Genomic DNA, 14,986 nt, shown 5'->3' with positions numbered 1-14,986 from the left:
AGAATGTGGAGTTACTAAATGAATGCCCTAAGGAAGAACAAGCAAACCGTGCTGTGCCAAGTTCCTGTAGGTTAAAATCACAGCTGGGGATGAATACTGTGAAATAGGGAGAGGGGAGAAATGAACCCGACTCAAGGATGGGTGCAAAGAAGGAACGAAGACAGAACAGACAAAGAGATTACATGGACCACGTGTTTATTTTGCCTGCTGAATGCTTGCTTTATTTTATTTCATATCATTTTTGGCTTGGCTTATTTTAGTAGCAAGGGAAACAGACAAATCACCAGGAGCCCAGGTGAATACCACACCAGAATGAAACAGACCAGACACGTGGATAGCATACTTCCAACAAAACCTTACTAGTTCACTCGTCGCCCGTTTTGCAGTTTGGGCTTATTTAGACAAGCTAGGCTAAATTTCATCTTGGCGTTATTAATTCTATGAGAAAGTGTACTAAGCAAATGAACAGTATAAGCAGGGGAAATGTTGAATATTTGCTCTAGGGAGAGCAAAAGCAAATGAACAGCTTTAAAATCCTTTCTAATTATGTTGATGTGCTGAACTTTTGTCTAATTATTATGTTCCTTGAAAACTGAGTAGAAAATTTTTTTTTCCTAAACCATATTTTAAAAGCGCTGGGGGAAATGTGACTTTAACATAAAGATGAACCCTTCAGGGGCAAAAGACTGGGGGCACCTGGGTGGCTCTGTCTGTTGAGTGTCGGATTTCGGCTCAGATCATGATCTCACAGTTCGTGAGTTCCAGCCCCACATTGGGTTCTGTGCTGACAGCTCAGAGCCTGGAGCCTGCTTCAGATTCTGTGTCTCCCTCTCTCTCTGCCCGCCCTCCCCCACCCCCCGACCCCCGCTCACGCTCTGTCTCTCTCTGTCTCTTGAAAATAAATAAACATCAAAAAATTTAATATATATCCGGGGCAGAAGACTCACACATTGCCAGTTTACTTTCAGGTAAATACAAAATGTAGCACGTCGGCTTTTCTTTTAAATAAACAGTGAGCTAGTTACATAGATTATTATTTGCTAGAGAGCTTCATCAGATTCCTTCCTCCCTCTTCCGCCAGCTGAAGTCTGCCCATTTGCAGCTAATGACAGCATTAGGTACCATGAGGAGCACTTTTTATATGCCAGACTTGGTGTTAAGTGCGTTCATGCGTAGTCTTGTTCAATTCACCATTGGGCTAGCAAACAAAACAAAGTAAGCCTTCTCATCAGCTTGACTTTATTGACAGGAAAACTGAAGCTCAGCGGGGGTAAGAATACCCATCAAGATATGAATCCACAGATACACGGCCCCCGAAATATATCAGTATTACATTATGATGTATTGCAGAGCCAGATAAAACCTGCCCAAAGTCAAAACCAATGGGTCAGGAAAAATGTTGTGAAAAACCATGGTGATTTGGACATGCAGAATTAACCAAACTACAATCCAGTTTGGGGATACTTGGTAGATACTTAAGCTTTTGTAAGTTTAGGAAGTAAACATCCTTTTGATAAGGCCTACCTAGTTGGCTAGAATCACAATTTATCACGGTATGCTTCACTTTACCCAACAGGTATGTGCGTACAAAATTGTGTAAATCTAAGTTTTACAAATAGTAATGGAAAAAGGGATCCTTTGAATGCTAAATCTAATCTTAGGGCAAATGCTTTCTTAAAAGAGAACAAGCTTTTCTTGTTTGTGACCAGTCTGAAAATTAACAGGTTCCTCTATTAGGCCATGATAATGTTCTAGGAGTGCTGACATGGTAACAACGTAGACTTCTTGAAAATGGCCTACAGCAATAGTTCTCAAACTATCTTCCACAGACCCTAGGAGGAAAAGAGATCCACAAAGACAAAACTATTCTCATCATAATTCTAAAGCTTTTTTTATGATGGCTCAGAGCCTGGAGCCTGTTTCCGATTCTGTGTCTCCCTCTCTCTCTGCCCCTCCCCCGTTCATGCTCTGTCTCTCTCTGTCCCAAAAATAAATAAACATTGAAAAAAAAAATTAAAAAAAAAATAAATAAATAAATAAAAAAATAAAGCTTTTTTTATTTACATCAGTCAATATTTGCACTGATGATGTGAAAGCAGCGGTAGGTAAAACTGCTTGTGGCCTGAATCTCTACGAGGCAGCAGCACCAAACTGTGTTATTAGTCATTATATTCTTTACTACCACATACTCACGATAAAACAAAACAAAACAAAAATCATTTTCACCTAAGAATATCCTTATAAAATAGTAGAAATTAATATTATTAAATTTCATTCCTTGAGTACACAACTTTTTAATACTGTGTGTGACAAAATGGGAAGTACACATCGAGCACTTCTGCTATGTGCCAAAGTACAACAGTTGATCCCAGAAAACACTCATGTGCTTGTTTGAGTTACCAGCTGAACTAGCCACGTATGATACTCAATGCCATTTGCACATAAATGAACAACAAACTATCATTATTCAAACTTTTCTCAAATATATAAAAAAAAAAAAATGAGTCTGTCCCAAATACCCAACTGACAGTGTTTGTTGCCCAAATGAAAACTTGTTTCTTACTACCTTGAGTTTAACAGCTTACATGGTAGTTATATTAACAAATGTGATTTTTTTGATATCATAATGACATTCTATTTGATATTAATAATGGAATTTTTAAAATGTCAACATTTGGGAGATTTGTATAACTCGGTAAATCAACATTTCCTAAATGACAAACATTTAATGTAACAAAATCATACATGGGTAAAATATCCAACCAAAGGGTATGATAAACCAATGGATTTTAATACAATAGAGTATAAAAGTTCACCAATATGGTTTCAGATGCCACACTGTATATAACCTTCAAGAATTACCACTTGCTAAGTCTTGGTGTAGGATCAAAAAAGAATGGTATTTGAAAAGGCAATTAAAATAGTCCCTGCTCCAACTATATATCTGTGTGAGGCCAGACTTTGCTCATATACATCAGCCAGAAAACACATGTTTGGTTGCCAAAGCCGAAATGAGAGTCTAGCTATTTTCTATCAAGCCAGACATTGAAGAGATTTAAGAAAATGTAAAATAATGCCACTACTACTCTTCCTACTACTTTTGGAGGCGGGGGCGCAAAGCTATGTTTCATTAAAATTATTATTTATATTCAGAAGTAATGGGTTCATTGTTATTTTTAAATAAGTTGATAAATGAATGTTTTAAGATTTTCTCAGCTTTAATTTCTGATATGGTAAATTTCACAGATCTACATAAACAACGCTCTTCTGAGGTAAGAGCATAAAGGAGTCCTGAGACCAAAAAAATTTGAGAACTGTTGTTCTGTAGAAACATTACATTGATCTTCCCACAAGGCAAACTGCAAATGACATTTTACAGTACCTCTGAAGTACAAAGGGCAAAGCGTCTTTTAAGCACACATCAGATTATTCAATTAAAAAAAAAAAAAAAACCCCACACTGCATTAAGTGGATATCACAAAGGAACAAATCCCTGTTAGTGGTGAAATGAGAAAACTGATCTGGATTCTAGCATAGACCCTAACAGTCTGTCTAAACATTAGTCCTCCTAGCTTCAAAATGAGATCCGAGTAGCCTATTTTTGGATTGCTTCCCATGGTCGATTCTATGATTCTAATCAGGGACCTCTAAACAGTGGCCCACAGGCTCCATCTGGCCTTCAGACTGATTGGCTGTCCCGGTATTTAGAGAAGTGCCCCAGGAAAATAATAGGTTGGAGCCCGAGTGAGACGCTTTCCTTTCAAAAAGCGAATTGATTTTTCAGTCGCAGCCCAATCCAGCCCGCCAGACTTGTCCCTACAGATATCTGCATTTGCAACTTCTGGAATGAAGGGCCTCTGAAACCCGCTTCAAATCTCAAACTCCGTAATTTGGTTCCAGAGGCAGAGTGTCTGGCTTTCTTACCCACCCTGCCACTTGTGGGCTGTTTGGTTAGGGGCAAGTTAACTTCTTTGAGCCTCAGTTGCTTCATTTGCAAAACAGGAGAACACTACTGACCTCAAAGGGCTGTTCTGAAGCTTAACGAGGTGTTGCTTGAGAGAGCTTACAGAGTTCCTGGCACTGGACGGTACTAATTATTCTCAGCAGAGCTCATAAAGAGAGTATGCCCTAGAATTCCCCCACCCACCTTACCAACTCCCTTCTCCCACTAGCTGACGACCGCACTCCCCAGGGTGACGCTTACTCCCGTACCAACTCCCAGACTTCACAGTTCCACATCCGAGGAAGACACACAGGACCCCCTCGCCCTCAGACTTCTACTTCTCCTTTCCACTCTAAACCTCTTCTGAGCCCCCAGCCTGTACCGGGTTCCTACACGACCACAGCTCTGCACCTTGGCCACACCACTGACCACTCCCCCCAGCCTCTTCTGGCCATCCCGGATCACTAAGGCTCCCTTTCCCTCAGACCGGAGGCCACCGTGGGTCAGGAAGTGGTGGTCCAGGGCTCTCCGGCCTAGGGTTCTGTCCGGGGAAGCCTCAGGAGAGGTGAAAGAATAACTGCCCAACCGCCCGGAGGGGCCCACGGACACTCACCGTCCATCCCTAGAGGCGGCGGTTCCGGGTGCTCGAACCGGAAGCGGCCCCTACACTGTTTGCAGTTCCCCTGGTTACTGCGGGGTTCCGGACCAATGGCGGTGGAGATTCAGGGACTGAGCCCGCCCCCAAAGGGAGTGACGTCGCATCGGCGCTCTGGAACTCCTCCTCGGATCTCAAAGTCCATCCCGCCTCTCAGGGCTGCCGAAGGTTGTGCGCAGGCGCGCTGGAGGGCCTTTAGTGTCCTGGTGCGCAGGCGCCGGGGGAGCTGCCCACCGAAGTAGCAATGGACGCGCTTGAGTCGTTGTTGGACGAGGTGGCCCTCGAGGGGCTTGATGGCCTGTGTCTGCCTGCGCTGTGGAGCCGTCTGGAGACGCGAGTGCCGCCCTTCCCCCTGCCTTTGGAGCCCTACACGCAGGAGTTCCTGTGGCGGGCCCTTGCCACGCACCCGGGCATCAGCTTCTATGAAGAGCCTCGAGAGCGACCCGACCTCCAGCTCCAGGACCGGTCAGCGGCCTGGTCCTGCGGCGGGCGGGCGAGAGGGCGGGCGCGGAGCCCGGGGTCCGATGGCTCTGGGAGGGGCCCAGGTTCTGACGGGAGGGGGTGGGAGATAGGAGTGGAGCCCGGGGAGGACCGTGAGTCGTGGGGCGGGGGGGGGGGGGGGGGGAGGCCTGGGTGTAAGGCTGACTGGGGGTTCCTCGGGCCTGGTAGAGCCCGGGCGTTCGATGGAGTTGAGGGTTATCTCATGGTGTCCCATTATGTCCGTGTGGGTGTTGGGTGGTGGTGAGCAGGACCGGCGGGATATTCTTCAAGTTTCAAAGAGTACTCTTCTTCCGTAGTGGTTAGGAGGTGAGTTCAAACCAAGGCTGGAGACCGATGAGTTCAACCACCCTTTCTGGGGCATTCATTCAGTGCTTGACCGGAGAGCCTAAGTCAATTAGACATCTGCATAACAGCAACCTTAATAATAATAATAATAATAATAATAATAATAATAATGGCTAGCATTTATGGAGTGCTTATTTTTGGCCTAGTACTATACCCTAAGATCCTGTTCTGGGAGCTTCAGGGGACTGAACTCACTTGATCCTCAGCAGTAGGTACTGTTATCTTCCCCATTCTGCAGAGGAGGAAACTGAGCCTTCGATTAAGTAACCTGTTCAATGGTTACAAAGATTATAAGTGACCCACGTGTTGATTTGAACCCAGGCCATCCGTCTGTAGAATCTGTGCTCGAAAGGCATATTGTGAGAAGTTCCCAGAGGTAATACTGTCCAAAACAGGACTTAAAGATTGGATTTAGGTGGGCACTTGGCAGAGTATTCTGGACGGGAAACAGCACATGTGAAGCCTGCAGGATGAGAAATATGTCAAGTTTGGTTGAAGTGTAGGATTGGAGGTGGGGAATGAGGAATAATGTTTGGCACTTAGATGCATGCTTGTTGTGAGCCGGGACTGTTCTAAGATCCTGACATAGAGTGAGTTATTTAATTTTTACAAAAGCCTTAGAAGAGAAAATCGAGGCACAGAGCGTTTAAGTGACTTGTTTAAGATCATCTGCTAGCAAGACCAGAACCCCCAATTTGAATCCACAGAGTCTGGGGTACAAAACCCACTCTGCCCTTCGCTCAGTTGGACTGGAGAGGGAATTGGGTGGTCTTTTAATCCACTTAGGTGGGAATCAGGGATGATTCCTCTGGTTCCTGATATTTGGGTACCTGAGTGAATACTGATGCCCTGCCCTGTTGGTAGGGAACACAGAAGGGCAGCACAGTGGTTTGAGTCTTGGCGGAGGTGGGGAAGATGTTGAACGTACTTTGAGACACATGGAGTTTGAAGTTCCTTTGGGTGACCCTAGTGGAGATTCTGTTTAGTAAACATGTGGCTTCAGGCGGGGCGGGGGAGGGGGGAGCAGGCCAGAGAGAGGGATGGACCTGGACATGTGGAGCCATCCCGTATGGTTGGATGTTTAAGTTGTAGGCCAGGATTCTCCCTGGAGGCCTAAGACATGGCCCTGAGGTGCACCTACGTGGAAGGGCTGGATGAAGGACTAGGAACCTTCCAAGAAGCCTGGGAAGGTGCGGCTGGAGAAATGGAGGGTAGCAGTTCAGAGCGGTGTCCTGGCAGATGTGATTGGGGTTTGGAGGGTTACGCAGTGTAGAGATCACACAGAAGGCAAAGGAGGAAAGGGCCAAAAAGCGGAAGTGGGATTTAGCCTCAACTGGACTAGAGCAGCATGTGAGCGAGGTTTGTAAGGAAAGCTTAACAAAGTTGGCTGACTGGATAAAGGAAGAAACCCAAGTCAAAGATGTCTCCATGACATTGATACGACACAACTGGGAGAGAGTGGAAAGGAGGGACTTTATTGGGGGCGGGGAGAGGCAGTTATAACTTTGCCTTTGATCTCCTTGAGTTTGAGGTGTTTGGTAGACAAGCGAAGATACAGGGTCAGTGTTTGGAGGGAAAAGGCAGGACGTAGGATCCCAAGGTGCAAATTGTTAACGTACAGGCACCAGATTTGAAGGGAAACCAAAAGGCCACGACTTGGGCCAGTAGGACGGTTCTGGTTCCAGCATTCAGCTTCTTAGGGTGGATTTGGGGGACCCTGGGAAGGTCTGTGTTCTTTGCGTTAAAAAGGCAGGAATGCTGCTCTAATCTGCATTTGCAAAGCGGGAAGACTTGAGTGAGCACATTCTCTCTCTCTCTCTGGTCTCAGCAGGAGGTTGTCAGAAGAATGTGGCCCAGTATGTACTGTTTCCGGAGCTGATTTGTGGTTTGGTATTTGTGCCTTCCCTCTTGTAGATACGAAGAGATTGACTTGGAAACCGGAATTTTGGAGTCCCGGAGGGATCCAGTCGCTTTGGAGGACGTCTACCCCATTCATATGATTTTAGAGAATAAAGATGGCATCCAGGGCTCTTGCCGGTACTTTAAGGAGAGGAAAAACATAACCAATGACATCAGGACCAAGTCTTTACAGCCCCGCTGTATGATGGTGGAGGCCTTTGGCAGGTAACTGATTTGCACCATCAGAAACTCATGGGAATCCTCCTGCTTTGGAGTCGGGTGCACAGTCAGAGCGCTGAGTCTCGCCAGCCCTTTACGAAGCCTCTGCCTTCTTCACTCGGCTCATTTTGCTCAGGGACCTGCCTTTCTCTTTCCCTTGTATCCACAGTCCTGGCACGGTTGGGCAGGGCAGGAGGCTATCATTTGGATCACTCTTTTTTTTTTTTTTTTTTTTTAATGTGTTATTTATTTTTGAGAGAGAGCACAAGCGGCAGTCGGGGAGGGAAAGGGGAGGGGGGAACAGAGGATCTAAAGTGGGCTCTGCGCTGATGGAAGCGAGCCCAGTGTGGGGCTCGAACTCACAAGCCATGAGATCGGGACCTGAGCTGAAGTCAGCCACTTAACCACCTGAGCCACCCAGATGTCCCCTGGATCACTCTCTCGTAGGGACTGGGCCCCCTGCTGCCCAGCAGTCCTTTCCTGAGTCTCCGGCCGGACCCCCGGTTTCCCAGAGTGGTCCATTCCACCTGTCATCTTCTAAGCCTAGCCCCACTCCCACCTCCCTCCCCGCTTCACGGAACAGGGAGAAGCTGCCCGTGTGAACTCTCCTGACTTCCATCTTCAACTTGCAGCTGTTACACATCTCTTCCTCCCCCCACCCCCACCCCCCAGCTCAGAGGTGACCAGAAACCATGTCACCAGGACCAGGCCCTGTCTAGGGCCTCGCTCTGCTTCTCTTCCTCCTCCTCTGCCCATCCCCCTTCCCGCCCCCCAGCCCAGCTCCCTGTACCTCCTGCTCTTTCCTGCGTCTCTCAGGAAGCTCATCTTTCTCCATCATTTTCTTTCTTTCTTTTTTTTTTTTTAATGTTTATTTATTTTTGAGAGGGAGGGGCAGAGAGAGAGGGAGACAGGATCTTACTGCTGACAGCAGTAAGCCCGATGCAGAGCTCAAAGTCACAAACCTCGAGGTCATGACTTGCGCTGAAGTCGGATGCTTAACCAACTAAGCCACCCAGGTGCCCCTTCTCCGTCATTGCCAACTTTTGCCTTTCTGCTGGTGCTGTCTCCTCAGCCCTAACGTGACTCACACAGCTTACAACAGGACCTTCTCTTGACCTCAGATCCCCTGTGACCATAGATCTCTCTTTCTCTCTGCCGCTTGTAGGATCAAGCTTCCCAGAAGAAATAGCCACTCTCACTCTTTGTCCCCTTCACCTCTGCCCTCTCAGTCCTGACGTCTGACTTTATTACTTCACCGAAATCTTATCCCCGAAGACTCCTAGTAACGAGCCTGTGGACACTGTAGGGCCCGTAACCTCCTTGCCCTCTCCACCCCATCAAGGACTTGTAAAGCTTTTGTCCCATGGCTTCCTGCTTTGTTTTCCTGTTCTAGCCGATCCTTACCAGCTCCCTCATGGACTCCCCGACTTCCTTCCACCCCTTAAATGTTGGGCTGCTCCCCAGGGCTCTGAGTGCTCCCCAGGCGTCTGTCAAGTGCCGTGTGTGGAGTTACAGTAACCTCTTCCTCAGTGCGCCCAGAAGTCAGAGCATCACTCTCCTTCACCCCAAACTTGCCTCCTCTTCCATTTCCTGCCCCTTTTGTGTCTTCCCTCTGCTCCGGAGGATTCCCACGCGCCTGCCGTATAAGACGCAGACTTGGGCCCCTTCTCTCTTTCTACGTTCAGCTGGCCACCGAGTCCTGTGGGCTTGACCTTCTGACGTTTTCTCAAACGCCCTTTGGGCTCAAAATAGTACAATAGTCTCTTATCTCCCTTCTTACTGTCTCTCCTCTTCGGAACTTTCCACACTGCATGGAACATTTTTCTCTAAGATGGACTTGCGGTGGAAAGTGCCTTGGTCACTCAGGACAGATAGCTCAAGACTGGCCGCATGTCCCCCACAGGCATGCTTTGTTTAGCCAGCATGGTGGTTTGTTTGTTTTCAATTTTATTTCATTGCTAATATTTAAAATCTAGATTTCTACCTCCTCTTAAAAAAATTACAGGATCCATGGGACGCCTGGGTGGCTTGGTTGGTCAAGCCTCTGACGGCAGCTCGGGTCATGATCTCCTGGTTTGTAAGTTCGAGCCCCACCTCGGGCTCTGTGCTGTCAGCAGAGTCTGCTTTGGATCTTCTGTCTCCCTCTCTCTCAACCCCTCCCGACTTGTGCTCTCTCTCTCTGGGACTGTGATTTTCCCTTGGTATTTAGGCCAGAACCATGAGCCATGTCCCACCTAGTGCTGCCCACCCTGCTGAGTGGCCCATAAGGCTCCATATGCCTACCCTCTGCCCACCCAGCTCTCCCCCCATAGCCCTCTCTGTGCTTTGGCCCGAACACGCCGGGCTAATCTTACTCAGGGCTGCAACACATGTTGTTCCTTTTGCTTAGGGTCTTCTGCCTTCAGGACTCCTGGGGGGCTCGGTTGGTTAAACGTCTGACTCTTGATTTCGGCTCAGGTCATGATCTCACGGTTCGTGAGATCGAGCCCCTATTCGTCGGACTCTGAGCTGACAGCGCGGAGCCTGCTTGGGATTCTTTCTCTGCCGCTCCCCAACTCACACACACGCGCACTCCTCTCTCTGTCTCTCTCTCTCTCTCTCTCAAATAAATAAACTTAAAAATATTCTGCTTCAGATCTTCACATCTCCTACCCCCTTCTCTTCATTCAGCCTTGGACTTGGTTCCTCAAAAAGTATGTCCCTGTTGCCCAGACATCATCGTATTACTCACGTCAGTACCAAAAATGGTCTTCAGTGTTTATTTACGTCACTCTTTCCATACCAGACTGTAACCTTGAGGGCAGAAACTCTTGTTTGTTCATGGCTGTATCTCTAGGATCTAGACTCTGCCTGGCACCACATCGGCTCCTGAGAGTGCATGTTGACTGATTGACTCTCTTGTTGGTCTGGAAGTTCTAACCCCTGACCTGTGTCATGGCATCCAAACTCCCTGCACGGCACTGCCAGGCCTTTTGGGATGTGGACTCTCACTGACCTCTTGGGCTCTCCTTCCTTCTGCTTTCCAGCCTGCGACCCCACACCAGGCTTCCCGGCCAGGCCATTTGCCCCCAGGACAGGCGCACTGCTATGTGCCTCCAGAAACTTGCAGGTTCTGCTTCCGTGCCCTTCACCGCCCCCCCCTCCCCCGCCCCCAAGCTTAGTGCTCACTCAACATCCCCTCCTGTGAGAGTGGTCCCTAGTTACTGTGCTCCGTTCACACGCACAGCTTAGATGGAATTGGGCTCTGGACGTATGACGTTTCCTAGGTGCTCTCTGACAGCTGTTGGATCATAGCATAATCGCTCACTTTCTGGACTTCCTCCTCCAGTGGACTGTGAGCTCCTTGAAGGTGGATACCGCTTTTATGTATCTTGGCATCTCTGGTACTTTACATTGTGCTTAATCAGTATTTGACATCCTGTCTGGTGACCACACTCAGCATTTTAAGCCTAGCAGGAGTCCCTTAGTCAGCTAATTGGAACTGTCGGGATTATGATGGTACAGCGTAGTAAACAAATCTGAGCCTGTGTGAAAAGCAGCAAACCTGTTCCCCAGTTTTCCAGCTTTCTTTTTCCAGCTGACCTCTTCCAGTTTAACTTAATGAACCTGTTTTGGACGAGAGAGCAAAGTCCTAAGTCTGTGATGTGCAGACACAGGAAGTAGACTGTCTCTTTCATGGGTGTTCGCAACCATTCTCTCTGAGGATGGATTCTGCCGACTTCCATGACTCTACAGAAGACTTATTTTAGGTCACAAACAGTGTAAGGTTAAAAGGAAGACGACCTCTTCTTTCATCTTTGGCCCAGTTGGTGGTAGAAGTGAAACCAGCCAGTGTGGGGTAGGAGGAAGGAGAACCGTCAGTCTGAGGGATGTGATAGAAGAAATCCGTTTCTCTGCCGAGTCTCCATCACTTAAGTCTGAGACTCCACCCACTGGGCCTCATCTGCTAATTTAAGCTGACATCTTGGGCAGATTGGCCCACTCCATTCACATACTCTTGGGGTCCAAGCCCTGGAGCAGAGATCCCACGAGGGTGTGCTGGCAGAGAACCCCTCACTCACTCACTTCTTGGCATCAAGATACCCCCACTTGGAAGCGCTCCCTTTCCCAGATGAATGCATCACTGAGGGTCCCTGTATAAGAACTCATGGACTACCAACCCCTCAAATCTGGGCCAGCATCTAATTCTTCTCAGCTCTGTTGTTTAGACATCTAACCACAAGGCCTGTCTCCCATCACGTCACTCAGTCTGAAATGCCTTGCTAGGATGTATTCTTGGCCTCTTTATTATTTTCACACCTCAAGTCACTAGGAGGAGCTGACGATTCTTCCAGGGTCTGGTTTTCAACGGACTACAAATCTGCTGATTAGCCAGTTCGGTACAGACCTACCTCGTCGTCCTGCACTTCACAGATACTGCGTTTTTTAGAAATTAAAGGTTCGTGGGGCGCCTGGGTGGCGCAGTCGGTTAAGCGTCCGACTTCAGCCAGGTCACGATCTCGCGGTCCGTGAGTTCGAGCCCCGCGTCAGGCTCTGGGCTGATGGCTCGGAGCCTGGAGCCTGTCTCCGATTCTGTGTCTCCCTCTCTCTCTGCCCCTCCCCCGTTCATGCTCTGTCTCTGTCCCAAAAATAAATAAAAACGTTGAAAAAAAATTTAAAAAAAAAAAAAAAAAAGAAATTAAAGGTTCGTGGCAACCTTGCATCAAGCAAATCTGTTGGCACCATTTTTCCCAACAGCATTTGCTCGCTTCGTGTCTCTGTATCACATTTCGGTCATTTTCTCAATATATTTTCTTTGCTTTTCTTTATTTTTTTTTAATGTTTTAATGTTTAATGTTTAATCTTTGAAAGAGAGACAGAATACAAGCGAGAGAGGGGCAGAGAGAGAGGGAGACACAGAATCTGAAACAGGCTCCAAGCTCTGAGCTGTCAGGACAGAGCCCGGCGCAGGGCTCGAACTCACAAATTATAAAGACCATGACCTGAGCTGAAGTTGGACGCTTAACCAACTGAGCCACACAGGCACCCCAATTTTCTCAATATTTTGAACTTTTTCGTTACTATATTTGTTACGGTGATCTGGGACCGGTGATTACAATTTGGTGAAGGCTCAGATGATGGTTAGCATTTCTTAGCAATAGTATTTTTTAATTAAGGTACACACATTGGTTTTTTTGGACGTAAAGTCATTGCACACTTAATACACTACACTACAGTATAGTATAAACATACTTTTATATACACCGGAAACCAGAAACTTTATTTGACTACCTTTATTGTGATACTTGCTTTATCACAATATTTGCTTTCTTGCAATGGTCTAGAGTTGAACCCACAACATCTCTGAGGCGTGCCTGTATTTTTGACTCTGAAGCTTATCTGTCCAGTTCGGTAGGCTAGTTTGCTCACTTAACAAATACTCACAGAGCCCCTACTATGCACTACAATCATACTAGGCACTGAAGGTGTCCTAGTGAACAAGTCAGTACCATGTGCCTACCTTTATGGCACTTAAATTTGAAGGGAGGAGATGGGCAAGAATGTCTGCCAAAAAAAAAAAAAAATTACCTTTAAAAAAAAATTTTTTTTTTTACATTTATTTACTTTTGAGAGAGAGAGAGACAGAGCACGACTGGGGGAGGGGCAGAGAGTGAGGGTGACACAGAACCCGAAGCAGGATCCAGGCTCCGAGCTGTCAGCACAGAGCCTGATGAGCTCGAACTCACCAACCATGAGATCATGACCTGAGCCAAAGTCAGACGCTCAACTGAATCCCAAGCAGGCTTCATGCTCTGCACTGAGCCTGACGTGGGGCTCGATTCCATGAACCGCGAGATCATGGCCTGAGCCAAAACCAAGAGTCTGATGCTTAACTGACTGAGCCACCCAGGCACCCCCTGTTTTTTCATATTTTCTTCAAATCACTTAAAGTTATTTCTTCTGTGTGGTCGTTTCTGATCCACAGGTGGGGAAAGAGACTGATCATCGTCGCCTCCCAGGACATGCGGTACAGGGCCTTGATAGGCTTGGAGGGTGACCCCGACCTGAAGCTCCCTGACTTCTCCTACTGCATTTTGGAGCGGTTGGGCCGGTCCCGGTGGCAAGGCGAGCTCCAGCGTGACCTCCACAGCACTGCTTTCAAGTGAGGGGATGATTCGCTTGACAGGGCTCCCTGATGATTGTGCCCTGCCCCCCAGCATGGGCCTGTTGACCTACCTCCTTCCCCTTTCCTCTCAGCCCTGCCACTGGGGCAGTCTGCAACCTATGCTGACTGGGAGTGTAGGGCTTTGTGTATGAAGAGACCCTGGAGTGACCCTATAATTTAGTATCTAAACCAGACATTTTGAGAGTGGAGAGTGGGGCCCCAGGGCAAGGCCAAGGCAGTGGGCATAAATTGGGACCGCCGGGCAAATCAGGATGTATAGTCCCCCTAGTTATTGGCCACTACAGGATTGGGCACCTGTATTTGATGGTGTCATCACTAACCCTCATCGTCGCCCACCCCACCGTCCGTCCCGTGCCCATTTCCCTGGGCCTCCACCCCCATCCCCCGTCCGCCTCTGCCGGGGACCTCGGCTGTGCTCTTAGGCTGAGGCATGGCTGTTGTTTTCAAGGCCGCTGTCCCACAGTGACTGTCGTCGTAGAGTGGCTGGGTAGGACTAGCCAGTGCTACAGTGTGTGTCTAGTACTGACGTTCAGGTGAGGGGCCCTCTGCGCTGTTGGGGGAAAGCAGCCAGCAAAGCAAAAATGACAGAGCCACGCTCCTCCTCTCCTCCAGGGTTGATGCCGGGAAGCTCCACTATCACCGGAAAATTCTGAACAAAAACGGGCTCATTACGATGCAGTCACACGTGATCCGATTACCCACCGGAGCCCAGCAGCACTCGATCCTCCTCCTCCTGAATCGGTTTCACGTGGACAGGTATAGCATGTGAACGCCAAAGCACTCCGTTCTGCCCTGCGCGTTAGGCCTTTACAAACCATGGAGGCTAAATCACAGCACGACCGTAGCTTTTTACTTTTATTGATTTATGTTTTGCTTTTATTTTAGACAGGACGAGCACACACATACATGCGCAAGCAGGGGAGGGGCAGAGGGAGGGAGAGAATCCTTTAAGTTTTTTTTAAAATATTTATTTATTTTTTTTTGAGAGACATAGAGCACGAGTGGGGGAGGGGCAGAGGGAGAGGGAGCCACGGAATCCGAAGCGGGTTCCAGGTTCTGAGCTGTCAGCACAGAGCCCGAAGCAGGGCTTGAACTATGAACCATCAGATCATGACCTGAACCAAAGTCGGGACGCTTGACCGACTGAGCCACCCAGGTGCCCCAAGGGAGAGAGCCTTAAGCAAGCTCCACGCTGAGCATGGAGCCCAATGTAGGGTTCGATCCCACAACCCTGGGACCATCATCTGAGGCAAAATCA

General features: G+C 48.0%; 2 protein-coding genes across 7 annotated transcripts in view; one reads left to right on the top strand and one right to left on the bottom strand.

The window, feature by feature from the left end:
* Window positions 1–4,604, bottom strand: part of KATNIP (katanin interacting protein) — a 194,177-nt gene extending 189,573 nt beyond the window's left edge. For all 5 annotated transcript variants that reach the window (XM_030301244.1, XM_030301248.1, XM_030301245.1 and 2 more), the window contains exon 1: window positions 4,557–4,604. In XM_030301244.1, the coding sequence (XP_030157104.1) occupies window positions 4,557–4,563 (7 nt within the window). In that variant the 5' untranslated portion in view covers window positions 4,564–4,604. The remainder of the gene's footprint in view (window positions 1–4,556) is intronic.
* Window positions 4,605–4,800: 196 nt separating this feature from the next.
* GTF3C1 (general transcription factor IIIC subunit 1) overlaps window positions 4,801–14,986 on the top strand; it is a 74,816-nt gene continuing 64,630 nt past the window's right edge. For both annotated transcript variants that reach the window (XM_030301242.2, XM_030301241.2), the window contains exons 1-4: window positions 4,801–5,063; window positions 7,359–7,568; window positions 13,528–13,704; window positions 14,341–14,484. In XM_030301242.2, the coding sequence (XP_030157102.1) occupies window positions 4,843–5,063; window positions 7,359–7,568; window positions 13,528–13,704; window positions 14,341–14,484 (752 nt within the window). In that variant the 5' untranslated portion in view covers window positions 4,801–4,842. The remainder of the gene's footprint in view (window positions 5,064–7,358; window positions 7,569–13,527; window positions 13,705–14,340; window positions 14,485–14,986) is intronic.

This window comes from Lynx canadensis, chromosome E3, assembly GCF_007474595.2.
Source record: "Lynx canadensis isolate LIC74 chromosome E3, mLynCan4.pri.v2, whole genome shotgun sequence".
NCBI classification, from domain to species: domain Eukaryota; kingdom Metazoa; phylum Chordata; class Mammalia; order Carnivora; family Felidae; genus Lynx; species Lynx canadensis.
Note: the sequence above shows the minus strand (reverse complement) of the source record. Positions and strands in the feature narration are given on the sequence as shown.